The following is a 21,115-nucleotide window of genomic DNA, read 5'->3' on the forward strand; positions in this document are numbered from 1 at the left end:
AGAAAGAATCCAAAGTTCGCTCCTGAGATTCAAACCCCAATAGTGACAGGCCAGTGGTTCAATGTCATTGACCTTAACCAATCTGGCAAGTTATTCTTATACCAATCAGACTCAAGCCCACTTCCTGAAGTTACCCAGTATTGATGTATTGTTATTAATAAAAATAGTGATCATGATCAACTTCAATTAGGGCTCAGACCCATGAACACCCTCCCCCGAGTTGCATGACAGGCCCATTAACCATTAGTCTATAATTACAATTAATAATTTTTGTTGGATTTTGGATTATACAGTTACAGTAGGTAGGTTATCATGGTGAACTTCAAGCTACCTTGTATGGAGGAAGATGGGAATAACTGATGACTTTATTTACATTGTATAATTATAGTGAAAGTTCCATTTTTGCGGAATTCACATTCGAGAAGGCGAGACAAATAATTATAATGTCCGCTTAATTTTATTTTGTCTCATCCAAACTTAAGTAGAACTATATGCCTCCACATGTACAGTGGTAGAGCTAATATGATGTTTAACCCTTAGACATGCTGGAACAAAAATGTATATATTCTGGCCTCCCTGTACATCCGTGCAGTCTGACCAGGATCTATACTATTGATCGACAATTTTAACTTTAATCTTGATACCCCTAAAAGGGCAGCTTGGCAAGTTCATCATATCAAGTCACATATATTTATTACCGCTACTTCCCTTCTACTCATCCAATAAATGGCAACTTCTTAAAAGAGCAAAATGAGCCTGGCTCAAAAATAAAATACCTTCTTTTACATTTTTATTTCTCTGCATATCTTTTAGTATAATATCAATATACACAATGTTTATATATATTAACTGCCATATCACAAAAAGAAATAATAAGAAGTGAAAACTTCAGTAGTCCAATGTCTTTCTAAAACACACACAGCAAAGGGACACAACCTATAAAACATTTATTATTTTTTATTTAACAGAGTAACTTACCTTGTTAAATCAACTTAGAACATAGTTATTTAATATATTATATAGGTTATTCAGTCATCATATAGGATATACAATAGTATATTATTGATAATGATAATAAAAATGAAAATATACTAGTAGATTAGTTTACCTTACAGGGTGTAAAATATGTATATCTAATGAATAATTTTTATAAAATTCATTTACAGTCAAATTATGTTGCTTCTTTAATCCTATGGTCAATTCTTGGAACAACTATTACAAAGACTGTTTCTATTAATTTACATAAGTCTTGGACTTGTTTTCAAATCTTCTTCCGAATTAAATTAACTTAGTTAATAATTTCTTTAGCATTCTATATCATTAACTTATAATTATCTTCAGTCTATCATGTCTCTTATTATACAATGTCTTCTGTTTGTAATGTATATTTATGTTTTGTAAATTCTGGAATTAAATATTGTTAAAACTAACATCACTTATGCATTATAAATAGCTCTTGTGACACTGTTTTGATGCAATTTTCCATAATAAAATAAAATTACTGAAATACTTAGTTTGAAACAATACAGTATTGTTTTCCAAACAGAAAATAAAAGCTAAAGGCCACTTTAAGGCTATGATACAAGAGAGAAATAACATGATCAAAACTCTTGGCTATCTGATTTCTACCCAACAGCTAAAACCCCCTTGCACAAATCAGATAACCTCAAATTTCAATGCTCTTTCTATTACATCTTTTATTTGACGGTACTTTGAAAGGTCAAAGGTATGTTATACAACATTTGAATCAAAGAAAATTACCATATTTAGTTAAGATATAGCCACATTTCCATACAACTGAAAATATCTTCAATTATACAACTTGTATGACAAATTGTGTTAACAGCTTACACAGGTTTGAATATCAAAATTGCCAACTGTTTCATAACATCTATTTAGTTTTTGTTTTCCTTATCTTTAATAAACCCTTTGCCTGCAGTATCTATCCTAGCAACCAGGGTAGACCAAGATCAGATAGCACAACCCTTGCCATTATCCATGGTCTGCAGTGTTGACTGTTCCACTTCAAAAGATGGACAAGTCTACTTAAGATTTTAAGCATGATAAAGGTTAAATGGTTCAAAATATATATTAATTTTGCTTACATGTTACCATGGAAAGACCCTTTTGTATCAATCTGTAATCATGATTGTAAAATCTACAATACTGATGATTTTTAGCTGCACATAAAGCCTATACTCAGTTCCCTATATCAATGCCAGCAGCTTGCAAAATTACTTGCAATAACACAATCTAATGCTGTTTATTGCCATAATAAATAACCATGTTTTAAAAATGTAACCCTGGAGTATACCACTGCTGCCCACTTACTACATAGTATGTTCAAGTGGCTACTCTAAAATTTTTACAGAGAGCACACTATATTGTTATTATAATATCTGTATCCTTGTAGAAGTCTTCCTGTTTATTCATATCATCTATAAACACTTCATCATAATTTACACCCTGAATATCAATCATCTTATCACTACGACCTATCACATCGCCATTATTAACTATCCTGTTATCTGTTCTATTTGCATATGTTCCATCTCCTTTTATATCCACTGTGAAGTCAGTATTCTCATTTTCATCTAAGTTCACAAACTTTGCATAATCATTTTGATCTCCTTCAGAAATATTATTAATCTCTTCTCCGGTTTTACCATCTTTATGCCTGTTCTCGACTTCTTTTAAGTCCTCAGGCGTTTCTGTTTCCTGAATAGCCTCAGATAGTTTTCTATTAATAGAATCAGTATCTTGGAAAGTATCACCCGTTTCAGTATATTTGCCTGGTTCACCAATAGCCTCGAAGAGGCGTGACCAAAAATGGGGCTGAACTTTCAAATCTGACCAATCAAGGAAAGTTTTACCCAAAAGTTTCCCAGGAACCTTGCTGTTGTCATGTTTGATAAGTATCAAGACATCAGTCCTCTAAAAGATAGAAGAGGTATTAAAACAAGTGTGGCTGCAATGGTGAAAATATGCATATGCTGTGGTGTTGTGAACTTGATTCTCTGCCAATCATATGAATTAGTAGAAGTTTGTAAGTTGATCATAGCTACAGTTTGGCATTCATCATTAAGGACAGTACTGGTTAGCTTGGTGCCATTATAAGGGACCGGGTAGAGTATCAATCATCACCTTAGAGCTGTAACTGGTTAACTCTTTAAATAATTTGATAGAAGTTAATCTGTTACTGCACTAAGGCAACACAATGTTACTAAATCATGAAATTTTAAAAATCTTTGTTTCCATAGTTTTCTTGCTTACTTTGCTCTCTTTTGAAAACTATCAAAGTTACAAAAAATCAAATCACAATATTCTTATATACTCTCTTATAAGGCATGAATCTTGAATATTTATTCTTGAAGCATTTCATGTACCCCAACTTATAGACAGGTCAATAAATTTAAGTGATTTAAAATCATGTATTCTGTTTACATACCTGCAAAATAGCTCTGTTATGTGCTTGCTGTAATTCAAATTGACCCCACATAGACTTCAGAAAGTTTTCCGACATAAGTACTATTGTCTTTCGACTTTTATATATGGCATCCATTATATTTTCTGCTACAGCCACACCTGAAAAAAAAACACATTTTCTTATAAAAACAATATAAAATTATGTTATTTAACCTACCTGTAACAACTGTATTGGACAAAACCATCAATAACTAAATCTAGAAATATGTTTTTTACCTCAAATCTGTAATTTACTTATTATAATTTCTACACATTTACTATTTCTTAATAAATGTTCATCACTTGTTTAATTCCAGCTGCGGACTATCATTTTCTTTGTTTGAAGATACCGTATGGAAGGAAACCTCTGGTCTTCCTGACTTCATTAGTGCACATACAAATCAAAGCACAGAAGGTGCTGAATTTGTTTGGGTCTCAGAATGTCAGAAAGGTGAAGGTTGTGAGATTATAAAACAATTTGTTTTTGTATAGTGCCACCAATGCTTTCCAGCGTTTTAATTGTAGTAGATTGGCTATAAGACTAATTGCAACACTGATATTCGTTCCAATGTTTATTTGACTTAAACAATTTGAAAAAAAATGAGTTGCCTTTACTGGGATTTGAACTCCAGACCTTCTCCCATACCCCTCGGCCACGGTGAATTTAAATGTTAACGGTCTGAAGAAAACCATATTATTCTAGTTAGGGTTTGTAACGACGCTAACTGTTGTTCAACACTTGTGTAAATAATCATGGCGCTTACTATAAGCATGTATGTCTATAAAGAATAAAACAATATTAGAAATCTTCGACTATTCGGGAATTGTTTTGCTTGAAAATTAATCCGCCTGTCATGTGACCATATTTACGCAGTGATCTCCCCTAATCGACCCAAACAAATAAAAATGACAAAACTGCTTATTATTTGTCTTTTTCAAGATGTCTTAGTAGATACATTTTAACAAAATTCTTATAATTTATTTAGGATAACACACAAAATATCTGTTTTACTAAATCAAAACCAGCTTTATAAAGCACATGGAAAAATTATCATCAATAGAACTAGAATAATTTTTTGAATTTGTTATTTAACAACATAAAATTTAGCATGCATATGCAATTACCTGGAGTAAAATCTTTAAAGTCAATACACACATTGTACCCTTGTTGGCACAGTTTTTCAAACAGCACATCTTTCACCCATGTTATGTCTTCACTGCTGTAGGATACAAACACATCATACTCTATCTTCCTGTCGGGCACTGAAAAAAGCAATGCAAAATAAATGTTTGATTGATTGGGTTTTATGTCACACCGACACAGTATACTGGAGGAGGAAGACCTCCGTTGCGGCTTCAGTGCAAAAATAATTGTTCAAGCATTAAGCTACATGGGGCAGGAAGGACAATTTAACATTTTCACTATAGAAGTCTTCATTCAATTGGTGACCCCATTATGTAGCCATTATTGGCGCAATGGTCATTGTTTTAAATTAAATTTTGTAGAGAACCACTTAATAATTACAGATTCATTCTATATGTGAAATATCAAAACTGGAAGCTTAGCACTACTGGAGAAGAAGATTAAGAAATATTTATCAAAATTTTTCTTCCATTTTGTTACTTTTCAGGGGCAACAACTCTGCAATGCATGGTAGAATCATCAGTTCAAAAGGCAGAAACTAAAAACTATTGATTATTGTAAAATGTTTTGTATTAAAATCAAACAAAAATTAGAACTGCAGTTCATCTCCCGGTCAGGCTGCACATTCTTCTAACCCTGACACTATCATGTAGACAAGGCAAACTATGCATTCTTTTGGCCCCATTCTGGTACTTTAAAGGGCCACAACTCTGTAATGCATGATTTTTTTACTGACCTTCATACTGGCTGAAATCTGGATCTGGCCATTCCAGTTCCTCATACTGCTTTTGTATCTTGTATCTTCTATGTCTTACAGCTATCACTATGACAACCATGGTTACCATAGCAACGACCCCTGCAGTGCTACAGCCAATGATCAGGCTGAGAGATAGGTGTTCTGAAATAAAATTGGAGGCATATATGTTATAAGAAAAGGTGAAAGTCTCTTTTTTCCACTTTTACAGGGGTAACTTTTATCTACTGACAGAGGTCTTTTTATTTGGTAGTTACCTTTGGATGGAGTTAGGGCCCAGTTGGGTCAAGGTCACCAGTGCTAAAAATAGCTTAAACATTTTCTTCAAACACAAATACATCCTCTGGCAAATGCATTACAAATGTGTCAGGGTAATCCGATTTTTTGGCACACTGGAAAAAAGTGTTGTGCATGTCTATTTATCTTTCTAGCCATTACCTGTACTATCGTCTGAATAGCAAATGCTTAGTTATCACAAGAACACCATTGAATATACATACGTTTTAATCTTACTAGGAAAGCATATATTTACATGACAAAGAATTCTATCAAACTGGTATCAAAGAGACAAGTGTACACTGATTTAAACTCACCTGACTAGATAGAGAGAGCATATCATATTACACAGATTTTTCAGATATACAGTGAAAGTTGAGAAAACCGGACGGCTTTCGGACCAAGGGTTTTGTCCGGTTTTCTCAGCGGTCCGGTATTCTCAATGTCCCCTTCAGCTGTTCAGGATCTTTGTGTGACAAAAGTTAAAATGTTTGTAATGAAATGGTGCATTGCTGTTATTATTAATTATGGTAAAGTTAAACAACTTACTTAGTTTATGCTCTGGTGGTTCAACTGATATCAGTCTAGAGTCATTACCCTTTGAGTTCACACCATAACACATATATGTCCCATAGTCGGATTCCTGAAAAATACCATCATTTAATATAAACAAAATTAAGGCCAAACACCCAAATTCACATCAAAAACATAACGAGAACAAAAAAACACCACTATTCACATCAATGGTTGGGTGTAAAATACCAACATTGAACATTAGAAATCATATGACACATCACAATGTGAAGGGCAAAACACCACAATTGAATTTACATCAATGGTTTGATGTAAAATACATCTACATGATACTGCTTAACAATCAATTCTGATTATGACTAGCAGGCGCATTGTCAAGGAACTGTTAATAAAAGAAAAATTATTATTTATATACAAATTTAAAAAGTTAAAAGAATAAAAGTTCTACAAGACTTTTAATTTAAAAGATCTAGTGTGCAATTTAGAATTTATAGTAAATACCAGTATTGAACATCAGAAATTAAATCTGGCACATCACAGAACAAGATATTATGATTTCAAACATATTTTACAAGAAAACACATTCCTTCACAAGTATATATTTATGTTGAAAAGTCATCATAATGATCTTAAAGGGACTCCACTGAGGTTTTTCGACATGAAGGGACCGAAAATATTTTTTCATTTCTGTATAAATGTCTGAACCAATAACTTGTGTGCATTCAGACCATTTGCTTAAACTGCTTCCCAGGGATAATAATTTTTTTTCTGCAAACTGACAGACCCAAAATTGAAAAGCATTGCAAATTGGCCAAAAAAGGATTATCAATTTTGTACCCTGTACTTATTTACATATCATCTATAGCATAGTTTTCCATTTTTAAGTACAGCAGTTGATTTCTGAAAGAATTTCAAATTTTATGAATTTAGACCTCAATGGAGTTCCTTTAAAAAAACCAGACAAAATTTATTTGTAGCATATATTTTACCATTTGAAAGCAATTTTACACAGTTACAATACCTGAAGTTTGTCAATATTGAGAGAAGATATTTTGTTGTTGGTGAATGTGTTGTTGAGGCCATATGTTGTGTGACTTGTATCATTTACAGACTGTTGACCTTTAAACCATTCCACATCCAACTGTAATAAATATATTACATTTATATGATGAAATATAACATTTTTTTTTTAAATCCTGGAAAATGAATAGTTCTTACATAACCAATGAAAACCAAAATAAGTAGGTGAAAATCACAGACTCTGTTGATGAAGTGAACAAAGGGAAGCGAATAAATCTCACATACCCGAACACAAAGGGGCTGGGTGTTACACAAGCTTTAGCATAGAGAGGCTAGGAGAAACACAAGCCCTAGCACAAAGGGTTGGGATTATTTAATCTTTAACACAAAATACATATATTGAAATCAATGATACTTTAGATCCAGAAAAACAAATGTATAACAACGAAACAATTACTTATTTTAATTCTAGGACTTTCATAGTTTAAGCTATAAAGCTTAGAACAAAAATCACAAACATAACACCAAAAAGAATTTGATAACTTATATAACTATGCTCGAAGATTGTGGATTTGTTCAAGGTCTTGTTTAAAGCCTTAAATTAGCTCAACTTACATCCATTAATGCTTCAATTGACCCTCCTACATCATATGTACAGCTGATGTTGACTGTGTCACCAATTTTTGCATGTTTTACTGTATTGACTGGTTCTGTCTGAATAATTCTTGGTCTGGTCTCCTGTTTTCTTTCTGTAAAATGATTATCAAAATAGGCTTTATTAATGTTTAACTGTTTGTTTGTTTGATTGGGTTTTACGTTACACCGACACAGTATAGGTCATATAGCAATGATCCAGGGAGACCTTTAGGTGCCCTTCCCTGCATTATTCCAGGCACAAACGGGCACTTGAGTAGAACCACTGGCATGTAAGCTAGCTGGAAAGCTTCCTTACATGAAAGAATCCAAATGTTTGATTGTAAATTATCAAGATTTCTTCTTACAATTATATACATTGACTGTTAGAAATCTCTTCAACAAAATTATCTATTAAACAAAACATAGCCTTTATAACCTCTCTCCAATAAACTGAATTACTCCGAAATCAAGAATATTTTTGGATTTTTGTAGCTCATATCCACAGGGGTACAAACAAACTTTTACAGTTACAGCTTGGAAAATAAATGCAACAGGATGACTAATATATTGTGACCATGAAGCTGTTATGGTAAAAGTATGTTAGCTTTGAAAATCCCATATTTGCTGAGTAATGGATAACATCTTAGATGATTTTTATTCAGATAAGGAACATTTTGTCACTTTTTATAAATTTGTTACAATAAAGAATATGCATGAAACAAACCTATTATAAAATTCTATATCACACCCTTTTCATTTGCATATATTGATCATGATGTTGGAGGCTGCTTAATATGCTAATGCTACATAGACAAAATAACTTGCAATTACATTAATTAGGCATTAATCACACCTATTAATTAAGTATCATAAGTATTAAGGAAAGATAATGTGACCAAAGGAGGGCTTAAAACCACATTCTTGTACATCAGACTGGTGTTTCTGTAAAATATACCCATACTGGAACTTTTATTTGACCTGGAGGGTGCAAGATGATTGACGTCCTTTTGGCACATTTTAGAATGAAACTTCTTAAGATCATGTCATTTTGCCATATGAAGTTGTAAGTTCACACACAAATGTAAGAAAATAGTAACAAGTGAAGTCAGCTTAAATTTCCATTGAATAACATGATTGTATTGGGGTAATAAATAAACTTTTTAAAAAATATTGTAGAATGAGGTAGAATATACAAGGAAAAAATTATCTGACATGACTTGTGTTGCGATTCAGATTGCTGTTCTGATTGGAATTCATCACTTTTGCGACTCCGTAGAGATGGTATTGCCAACCGTGTATATAATTTGATGAGACTCCCATTTGCATTATACATAGCTTTAAGACATTCTAAAAGATAGCATTTCCTCTATAAGGGTGTCAATGATAAAGTGATTTTTTTGAACAGTAACCTTAGTTCTTACTTTAGATATAAGATAAAAAGAATATTATATTTGTATAGGTTCATTATTAAAGTTTTTGAACTCGTTGAATAAAATGATATTAAATTGATTGAACTTGTTGAATAAAATAATATTATGCTTGCCAGTGGCTCACATGTTATAATTTTATTCAACTTGTTCCATAAATTTAGTACTGAATCAAGGTGAGCATGATATTATTTTATTCAACGACTTCTATAATATTATAAATTTGACACTTTTTCAATATCCTTTATATCTGTCATTTGGTTACATGCAGGATGAATATTTCAATCCAAATGACAATGCATCAAACATATATTTTATCAAAACAGACACTTAAAACACTAGGACACTTAACTCCTATTATCAACATGATAATTGTTATATGATAAATTTCAAAGAAAACATCAGGAAGTATATGACAACTATTATAATTGTCAATTAGTTTGTACCACAGGGAACTTTCATAGTACAATATTATTGACTGTACCATTGTCTTAACAAAACTTTCCCTGAGAAAACCCAAAAAATATTTCAGTATTGCTAATGAACCTCTTGAACAAGCAATTAACCCTAAACATTCTTGATTTGTATAATGGACTCACCCTGCTTGAGATTTGGAAGAATTCATTGTTACTTTAAGGGATTTCAACATCAAAATTATAAAATTAAGCAGTAAAGAGCCATAGTAAGATTAGCTTTCTATATTTCTTCCTTTTCTGTGTTACAAGAACCCTCACCAGAACATTACCAACTTGTCTTAATACAGATGTGATATACAGCATGACTCTATGCAAGTAGCCAGGTTTTTTTCCCCAGGAGTTTGGGAACATGACCCATACTCATTGGGAATTTCAGCGATGTTTTGTTAAAAATCAGGGACATTATAAATGCATTAGGTAAATTTTACAGTGATTAAATGAATGCAAAGAATCACTGTCTAGGATGGCATCTTCAAACATTTAAGCACCACAACAGTGAAGAAGCCCTTATTTTTAAAGATTTTAAATTTTATTATTCAATATTTTATTTCTTTCAATTGGGATTTTTTTTCCTGTGGATGGGGAAAATAATAAACTATTTTCTGATGGGAATATGACCAAATATTGGCTATAAATCAAACTTTAAAAAATCCCTGGTAACAATTTAAGTTTAAAGAAATGTAGGCCTTATTGACTCTACAAAAGTTACATGACTTATTACATGACAAATTATACAACATTTTGTCTATACGGAAGTGCATGACTGCATGACTTCACACTAGTAGCATGCAACAATAAGGTCAACATCATTGCCTTAATTCTAAGTATTATAAACAATTATGGGATATTAAATTGCCTTTTATATCATTATCTTTCCTATTATATCTAAAATTAATGTCAAATGTCAAGTGCCTCTTGAAACAAGTACATTTGTACTTATAAAAACAACACAAAATGATTTCATTAATATGTATTCATTAAATTGAAAGCGAAACCATATATATGATATAGTTTCACTGACTTTTTCACTTGTTTTTGGCAAAAACACAGTAAGTCGTTCATTCCTTTAATACTTGGAAATGATTACAAAGTAACCATAAGAAATTGGGAAAAAAGAAGTTTAATGAATCCATAAATGAAATTATGCAGATTTTTAGGCTTAAAAGATTATCATATTATGCTCATCAGTCTGTCACATATACAATAGGTCAAAGGTGCTTTTAGAAGGTTAGACCATAAAATTGTGACGGTTTAAAAATCATTTGAAGGGTTTAACATCAGCTGAAGGGTTTAGTAAAAACAGTAGGACATTTTAACAATAAAATTTGGGTGGTTTTACAATATCATTTGGGGGTTTGAAGTTACAGTTACACTCAATGGAGGGTTTACAAGTTACATTTGGAGGGTAAAACAGTAACATTTGGATGGTTTAACAGTAACATTTGGAGGGTTTAACAGTACCATTTGGAGGGATAAACAGTACCATTTGAAGGATTTAATAGTTGCATTTGGAGGGTTCAATAGTTACATTTGAAGGGTTTAACAGTAACATTTGGAAGGTTTAATAGTTATATTTGGAGGGTTTAATACTTACATTTTAAGGGTTTAACAGTAACATTTGGAGGGTTTAATAGTTACATTTGGAGGGTTTAACAGTTACATTTGGAGGGTTTAATGGTAACATTTGGAGGGTTTAATAGTTACATTTGGAGGGGTAAATAAAAACATTTGGAGGGTTAGTTACATTTGGAGGGTTAAATAGTTACATTTGGAGGGTTAAATTGTTACATTTGGAGGATTTAATAGTTACATTTGGAGGGTTTAATAGTTACATTTGGAGGGTTAAATAGTAACATTTTGAGGGTTAAATAGAAACATTTGTAGGGTTTAATAGTTACATTTTGAGGGGTAAATAGTAACATTTGGAGGGTTAGTTACATTTGGAGGGTTTAATAGTTTCATTTAGAGGGTTAAATAGTTACATTTGGAGGGTTTAAAAGTTACATTTAAGGGTTTAATAGTTACATTTGGAGGGTTAAATAGTAACATTTTGAGGGTTAGTTACATTTGAAGGGTTAAATAGTTACATTTGGAGGGTTAAATAGTTACATTTGGAGGGTTTAATAGTTACATTTGGAGGGTTTAATAGTTACATTTGGAGGGTTAAATAGTAACATTTGGAGGGTTAAATAGAAACATTTGGAGGGTTTAATAGTTACATTTTGAGGGGTAAATAGTAACATTTGGAGGGTTAGTTACATTTGGAGGGTTTAATAGTTACATTTGGAGGGTTAAATAGTTACATTTGGAGGGTTTAATAGTTACATTTAAGGGTTTAATAGTTACATTTGGAGGGTTTTACAGTAACATTTTGAGGGTTAAATAGTTACATTTGGAGGGTTTAACAGTTACATTTGGAGGATTAGACAGGTTTAACAGTAACATTTGGAGGATTTAATAGTTACATTTGGAGGGTTTAACAGTAACATTTTGAGGGTTAAATAGTTACATTTGGAGGGTTTAACAGTTACATTTGGAGGATTTAATAGTTACATTTGGAGGGTTTAACAGTAACATTTTAAGGGTTAAATAGAAACATTTGGAGGGTTTAACAGTTTCATTTGGAAGTTTGAATTAAATTACATATGAAGGGTTTAACAGTAACATTTTAAGGGTCTATCAATAACATTTGGCGGGTTAAACAGTAACATTTGGAGAGTTTAAAATAACATTTGAAGAGTTTAACATAACATTTGGAGGATTAAAATTAATGATTACATTTGGAGGATTAACAAAAAATTATCATGGATATTATACTATCAGCTTTTGAAAAGTTGATTTAAACAACATATTTTGAGAGTTAATCAATATTAAGCAGTTTAAACAATAAGATTATGTGTCAGACAAATAGATAAATGAAGGTCAAAATATAATAGTAGTTTGAGCTATATATTATACAAAAAAATCTGATTTTCTACTCCCCTTTATAGAATAAGTACATAAAAGTATTGCTTAAACTGTAGATAATATGATGAAAATGCAGCAATACATTGTATATTCCACTTGTCAATGCACAGGCCTATTCTGACCTTTATATTTGTGTAATGGCTGAAACATTATGATCATTAGAACAAAGGCGTCAATTATCTTTGCTAGAATTTCACAGCTTTTACCATACAAAAACTGATTCATATCATAATAGGTCCACACACCTAACAACATGTAATTTTACATCCACTTCCATAAAAGAAATGTTAACATGTAACAGTCAGGACAAATATATGAATTTTATACCCTTCCTAAAAAAAGTTTGGTTAAGACTGCACTACTTAAAGGACTCTAAATGTGTCTTATTATTATAAATATACGATCAGGTTAGCTCAATAGGTAGAGACCTGTGGGTTCAATTCCCAGATGCTGCAGGTCATTTTCATTGTAATAGATCATGAAATCCTTTATACTGTCATTCACACTCTTCTTCTGCTCTGGCATGTACAAAAGTTATCAGTTCCTCATGAAAGTAAGGCAACTTAAGTATGGGTAAATCTATTGACAGCCTGTCATGGTTGAACTGTGTTCTGGTAAATTCAAAGTGGCATACTACAGTGAAAACTACCAACACAACACCATGTCTAATTTCCTCGTTATTTTTGTTAACATAAAAAACTGTTGTTAACAAAAATCTGTCCATGCATGAGTATATTTACAGAGCAGAAAACATGCTATTGCATTAATGCATCAAAATCAAAGTACCAGCACAAGCTGTTTGTTGCACTAAATTTTTTAATATGCATGACTTAAGGCAGCATGTAAAAATAGCAACTAGAGTGATGGCCCTGGTAACTTTATTATCAAAACATGCCTGCCAAATGACATCAAGTATGCATGTGAAAAGCCTTACTTTCAATGAAAAACAAATAACAAAACACAGAATTACCAAAACAGACATAAACTTTTATGCCAGAATAAATCCACATTTTTTCAAGCACTTACATCTGCACAAGCCAAGGCAGACTTTATTTAAGTCATCCTCTGCAGGCTTGAACTTTAAGTCCATCCGTGCGCTTCTGCAGATGTCAGTGCATGAAAAAAGAAGTGTTTGCCCTCTAATCACAATAATTGTTTACCTGTTATAAGAATATCTCCTGAATGACTGACATTTCCTGCTATATTATAGGCCAAACATTTATACACCCCTGACTGGAACTGTTTTGGGTCCTCAAAAACCAGCGTCTGATTTTGGTCTTGTAGCAAAAGTCTGTAAATCTGTTAAGGAATAATTTCAAGATAGAAAGAATTTATGAAACTTAACAGGCACACCTATCCAGGATTTGTTTTTACTGGAGGGTGGGCCATAAAATTACTACATGGTGTATTTACTGTGTATTCCAGAGTGGGTTTGGATTTTAACAAGCAGTTTTCCAGTCTCAGGCAGATGAGTGGAATTTTTATTTGTTTGGGTCGTTAGACCAAACAAATAATGGTAGCGAAATTTCAGACCCTGATGCTGTTAATTGCAATTGCCTAAAGTAGTCCGCTTTTTTGAAGCAGTCACTTCCCTTTATATGTACACTTACGCCAAAAAATTCAGGGGAGATCACTGCGTAAAGATGGTCAAATGACAGGCGCATTAATTTTCAAGCAAAATAGTTCCCGAATGGTCGAAAATTTCTAATATTGTTTTACTCTTTATAGATACACATGCTTATAGTAAGCTCCATAATTATTTAAACCTGTGTTAAACAACAGTTAGCGTCGAAATAATAAGGGTTTCAAACCCTAATTTAGAATAATATGGTTTTCTTCAGGCCTTAAAGATATAATTTCACCGTGGCCGAGGGGTTTGCGCGCTTGCTTCAGAAGCGAGAGGTCTGGAGTTCAAATCCCAGTTAAGGCAACTCATTTTTTTTTTCAAATTGTTCAAGTCAAATAAACATTGAATTGAATATCAGTGTTGCAATTAGTCTTATAGCCAATTTACTACAATTAAAACACTGGAAAGCATTGGTGGCATTATACAAAAACAAATTGGTTTATAATCTCACAACCTTCATCTTCACCCAAACAAATTCAGCGCCTTCTGTGCTTTGATTTATCTTGGCATAGCGGACCATAACTAATTTCACCTTAAACCCTAAAAATTCGAAAGTAAACCACAGCTTATTTTAAATTTTGGTAAGGATTGTAGTGGCTTATATTCAAGTTTGGTATATTTTCGAGATGAGACTGAAGGAATTTCATCGGCTCATATCATAAACAAAAATAAAGCTAGCATGTTATTTTTCGAGGGTATGAAAAAAGTAGACATTCCTATATGATCCATAAATGCACATTTAACAGTTTAAGCACATCTTTGGCTTTACTTAATTACTTAAAATGTAATAATTGTAACATTTCAAGGCACACCAACCACTGTTGGTGAAAAGCTAGCTTACCACCAAGAGTGGTCTGTGTCCTTATATATGGGAAACATTCTTTATGTTAATTCACCAACTTTAGTTTTTGCACATTATTAGGCTCATCATCAGTATTATGATGTTCTACCAACATCATTACATAATCATATTACTTTAACTTCACTTAATTCCTTAAAAAATGAAAAAAATTAGGTATGCAGGAAGTCATACAAGGATACTGGTTTTTCACAACATCTAAAGGCTGACCATTTTTGTACCAGAGTAGAGTGTAACTAATATTGGTCAATCTACAGTTAAGCACAATAGCTGGACCATCTTCATCATAATAGCTCCTGTCAGGCCAGGTCGGATTTTCTACAAACTTTGGTGGTTCTGGCCTGTTTAAACCTGGTGCTGTAACATCATATCCTGAAATAAATGATTTAAAAACTATTCAAAGACACACTTGATTAATCAAGGCTGTGAAAAAAACAAGATTAAAACTTTTAAGTGTTCTTGAATGAAATGAATTTCAATGTCTTTTAATTGGACTCTTAACCACTCATCCATACAATTTTGTAGATCTAGCCATAAATGATGAATTATTGAGAAGTGGTGACTTATTGGAAAGCATAATGTTCCCTTTGCAATTCTGAAAAAGGGGGATCTATTAATACAAAGTAAAATTAACTTTTGAAAACCTAAACACTTAAAGATATACTATGCTCATCTTTGGGTAAAAGACTTTAATTGAAATCTAGTAAATTCTTCCTGAATATGTCTAATTTGAATAGAAAAATGTACAAACTATATTTGAGAAGCTGCATTCCCTATTACCTGTCAAAATGATTTGGCCTATTTTTATAAAAACTGACAGTTTTTAATGACATTATGTGTAATCCTGTAGTGTGTAGAACATAAATTGTAACATGTTTTTTTGCAGTGTGTATTTAAAAGATGTTTATTTTACATTTCAAATGAGACTGTATAGTAATTAGCATTTTTTTTCCAAAAATGAACTTTTGAGCATTTGAGTCTGTTTGAAAGTGCAACATCACTCATGTCTCTTATTTTACATTTTAAATATTATTCATATACTGTCATTAGAGTGTTCATATACAACCATTAGAGTGTTCATATAAAGTCATAAGAGTGTTTATATCAATCATAATAGTTTTCATATACAGTCATAAGAGAATTCATAAACAGTCATAAGAGTGTTCATATACACTCATCAGAGTGTTCATATACAGTCATAATAGTTTTCATATACAGTCATAAGAGAATTCATATACAGTCATAAGTCAGTAGAGTGTTCTTATACTGTCATAAGAGTGTTCATATACAGTCATAAGAGTGTTTATATACAGTCATAAGAGTGTTCCTATACATTCAAAAGAGTGTTCATATACAGTCATAAGAGAATTCATATACAGTCATAAGTCAGTAGAGTGTTCTTATACTGTCATAAGAGTGTTCTTATACTGTCATAAGAGTGTTCATATACAGTCATAAGAGAATTCATATACAGTCATAAGTCAGTAGTGTTCTTATACTGTCATAAGAGTGTTCATATAAAGTCATAAGAGTGTTTATATACAGTCATAAGAGTGTTCATATACAGTCATAAGAGTGTTCATATACAGTCATAAGAGTGTTTATATATAGTCATTAGTGTTCATATACAGTCATAAGAGTGTTTATATACAGTCATAAGAGTGTTCATAAACAGTCATAAGAGTGTATATATATATATATATATAGTCATAAGTGTTCATATGCAGTCATAAGTGTGTTCATATACAGTCATAAGAGTGTTTATATATAGTCATTAGTGTTCATATACAGTCATAAGAGTGTTTATATACAGTCATAAGAGTGTTCATAAACAGTCATACAAGTGTATATATATATAGTCATAAGTGTTCATATGCAGTCATAAGTGTGTTCATAAACAGTCATAAGAGTGTATATATATATAGTCATAAGTGTTTATATACAGTCATAAGAGTGTTCATAAACAGTCATAAGAGTGTATATATATAGTCATAAGTGTTCATATGCAGTCATAAGAGTGTTCTTATACAGTCATAAGAGTGTTCATATACAGTCATAAGAGTGTTCATATACAGTCATAACAGTGTATATATACAGTCATAAGAGTGTTCCTATACAGTCAAGAGTGTGTTCATATACAGTCATAAGAGTGTTCCTATACAGTCATTAGTGTTCATATACTTCATAAGTGTTCATATACATTCATAAGAGTGATCATATACTGTCATAAGAGTGTTCATATCCAGTCATATTAGTGTTCATATATCGTCAAAAAGAGTTTCGTAACTAGTACTTACCATAAACAAGAGGTACAAGGTAGGGAAATCCTGACATAAATATCGCAATCAACACCATTGACCCCATTCTGCTCTTTTCCTTAAAAATGTAATTTATACATACATCACTGACATGGCCCCATATTAATACATGTAGAATTACAAATATGCAATGAATAAAATGGTGTTACAATATTTACTTACAGTTATGTTCTTCCATAATTATTTTTTCTTTGAGATTTTTGTAAAAATGTGTTGCAATATTTACTTGCAGATATGTAGGCCTACCTCCATCATTACTTTTTCTTGAGAATTTTATAAAAATGGGTTAAAATTTGTACTTCATGTACTTCCATAATTATTTTTTCTTGAGAATTTTTATAATTTAATCACAATTACACAAAGATTTGTGTGAAAATCTGACATTTTCCGAACCTATATTATAAGCTATTGTTATATGATATATATCTGTTAACTTTTTAATCCAGCAGTTTGTGTTTGCAGGTTGCACAAATAATCTTATCTAATATTCAAAACAATGGGACAGCTTAAAATTCAAAAACCAGTCTTATCAAATAAACAGTTTTTTTCTTCTGAAAAAAAAAGAAAAGAAAAAAAGCTGTACCTATAACTAATATCTTGAAATATTTAGTCCACAATCAGAACAATGCATTCCTGTATTTTGTTTAATAATATGCATGCATGCATTCAGTAGTCAACCTTAAATGTTGCTCTTATTTTGATTTAAATCTGATTTTCAGAAAATGCTTATAACAATATCATATTTCATTAGAGTAACACAATACTTAGATCTACATTAACAACGACCTACATGTACATCATAATTAAATGTATAGGAGTATGTTTACATAGAATTCTTTAACCTCTTAACGTATACACTAGGACAAACATCAACAACAACAACGAAAAACAACAATAAACTTACAACGTGTCCATTCTAAACAAAAGCCCCCCCCCCGCACCCCACCACACCCCACAGTTTTGTTATTTACAAACGTATATAACGTGACATCAGTTCAGCGGACGGACGGACAAAGCGTCTTAAGTGGGGCATAAAAATGAAAAATGGACGACATAAAAATGTTCAAACTTACCTTTTAAATCTATGATTTTATTATCCAGGCTTAATTTGCAAATATTGCCTGTCATAAAGTCAACGCATTTTAACGCAAATATTCACACAAATCAAACGTGTTAAGTGTTGACCCAAAAATGTAAAATTTATCGATAAAATGATACATACTACCAACAAAGTGGTTGTGCTAATTTTAAATTGATTTGACCTAAATAGAAAACGAAACTTGATTTTTAGGAATTCTAAATTTAGCTTTACATAAATTTATATAAGCGGTATAGCAATTCAATAAATATCAGTAAAAGTTTTAAATATATAAATCACCCTTTTTTGATTCTACATGCAATACCACCTGTCATTCACACCGACCTTGATTATCTATTGATAATTGATAAATATAACCTCAAAGTTCAAATAGTAATCATAAATCCCATGTACGTAAACTTTTCATCATTTGATAATACATATATGAAGTTAATCATGTCAGTTGATTTATACCCATTCCCAGCCAACAAAAGCATAAAAAACTGTTCTCAATCAAATTCCATACAGAACATTGTTTTTAATTAAGTATAGTTAAAATCAGAAATGATTTACAATATTTAAAATTGTAAAAAATGTAATTCAATTTGTTTGATTCGTGAAACACGTACAAGTTTGTACCAAGCTTTTTTTTATACTTTATATGGAAATTAAGATTAGAATTTCACACAGCTAAATTTTAAGTTAAAACACTTGAATCGTCTTGGACGTGCACGTTTTAATTATTTGGGCTGCTACATGAATCTATGTTTCTAATACATAGCTACTGTATAGGTAAAATAAATGTGTAAGGAGAAAAATAACATAATGATTCAGATTCGAAAAAAATACGTTTGGATAATAACATCCCCCCCCCCAAAAAAAAAGAAAAGACGCACTGCAGAGTACTACTATAGTGCTATACATTTACATCGAGGGTGGTGAATTTATATACCACGTTTGAAGTCTACATCAAAAAGTTATATCACTTGAGTTTTTTCCTATATGAATGTAGAAAAAAGCACCATTATATCAATACAGTTTTCAAATCATTGAAAGTGCACTGAATATAAAGGGTTAGAATAGATTATATTATGTTACTAAATATTCCAAACCATGCCATGGCTTCTAAAAAGCTTTTCTTTCCAAGATAAAATATGTTTAAGTTGGTATGTCCTCGAAATTTGAGTAATGTTATCAACAGTCCATGGTTATGTAACTAAAAAAAGATAACAACGACAGCAGATCGTCAGCAAACGTGGATGACATGAAAAAACAGTCTGTGAGGTTCTTGTCAACATAGAAAATATGTATAAAGAGTGTACAAATGATCCCTACCAATGTTAGTGTGTAAATATCAGGACATATGTTTACGTACATTTCTATAGGTTATTAAATTATGGCAGCTGTTAAAAGTTGTCCCGTACTTGAAAATTGAGTACCGCTCAAGTCGGTACTAGCTAGGGGCGTGAGGGATGTTGCACTTTGACATTATTCCTCATGTACAGTTTTGTTTGTTTGTTTTGGGTTTTACGTCACATCGACACAGTTTATGTCATATCGCGACGTTCCAGCTTTACTGGTGAAGGAAGACCTCAGGTGCCCTTTCCGTGCATTATTTCAGGCACGAACGGGCACCTGAGTAGAACCACCGACGTTCCGTAAGCTAGCTGGATAGCTTCCTCACATGAAAGAATCCAAAGTCCCTGTCTGGATTCGAACCCAAAGCGGTGAGGGGCAAGTGGTTTGAAGTCAACGACCTTAACCACTCGGCCACGGACGCCCCTTCCTCATGTACAGACTCAATCAAACCGAGTCATGTACTTTTGTTGTGATTAATGCTTCTGAGGGATCACACTTTATCATGATTTGTTTAACATTTCTTATTTCATATTTCAACGATTTTTTGTGTAAATATGAAGCTCATACATATTTCTAATTTAACAAAACTACAAACAATGTATTTACATACTCTTATATAACAGAGATCACCTTTACGACACAGAAACTTGTTTGCTTACATGACAGAAAAGAAAGTCAGGAGTGGTTTCACCAACCATCCAGCTTCGCGTAGGCAACAGTTACAAGGAGTCAGGCAATATCGAGATTGCCGAGAAGCATCGTCTTAACCCACTGTTTACAAATACTTAATTTACCGATACTTGTATAATTTACCGATACTTGTATACGTTAAATAGCCTGGTGCCAAACTTTAAATCTATAAAGAATTTAGAAACACTCCTTAAAATAAAGGCCATTAGTCTAGTCACACTAGTTGTTTTGTCCAAGTATGAATTATTTCCATACTGTTCAATGTTCAGTTTTAGATCTGAAACTGTGCACATGGTCCAAATTATATAGCTGTACATCAAAGGACAAGAAAATACGTCCCTAGATCAGCTGATATCAAAGTTCAATTTTACACACATGGTCTAAATTTCATAGTTGTACATCAAAGGACAAGAAAGCAGATCACTTCGTCAAATTATCTAGGCCAGCTGATATCAGAGTTCGATTTTACATTTAACATCTAAACC

General features: G+C 32.0%; 1 protein-coding gene across 2 annotated transcripts; it reads right to left on the reverse strand.

The window, feature by feature from the left end:
• Window positions 1-777: 777 nt before the first annotated feature.
• Window positions 778-18,771, reverse strand: LOC132729658 (interleukin-1 receptor accessory protein-like 1-B). Of its 2 annotated transcripts, none has more exons than XM_060715461.1 (11): window positions 18,577-18,771; window positions 17,483-17,561; window positions 15,368-15,557; window positions 13,860-13,990; window positions 7,809-7,942; window positions 7,195-7,314; window positions 6,189-6,282; window positions 5,346-5,507; window positions 4,591-4,728; window positions 3,449-3,585; window positions 778-2,934 (listed from the first exon to the last, which is right to left on the reverse strand). In XM_060715461.1, the coding sequence occupies exons 2-11, from the start codon at window positions 17,547-17,549 to the stop codon at window positions 2,380-2,382; spliced, it is 1,728 nt and encodes a 575-aa protein (XP_060571444.1). In that variant the 5' UTR covers window positions 17,550-17,561; window positions 18,577-18,771; the 3' UTR covers window positions 778-2,379. The 2 variants fall into 2 exon arrangements, with proteins under 2 accessions (XP_060571444.1, XP_060571445.1); XM_060715462.1 differs by lacking the exon at window positions 18,577-18,771 and adding an exon at window positions 18,087-18,344.
• Window positions 18,772-21,115: the final 2,344 nt, after the last annotated feature.

The sequence above is a fragment of the Ruditapes philippinarum genome, unplaced genomic scaffold, assembly GCF_026571515.1.
Source record: "Ruditapes philippinarum isolate M1 unplaced genomic scaffold, ASM2657151v2 ctg712_1_1_1_1, whole genome shotgun sequence".
NCBI lineage: Eukaryota > Metazoa > Mollusca > Bivalvia > Venerida > Veneridae > Ruditapes > Ruditapes philippinarum.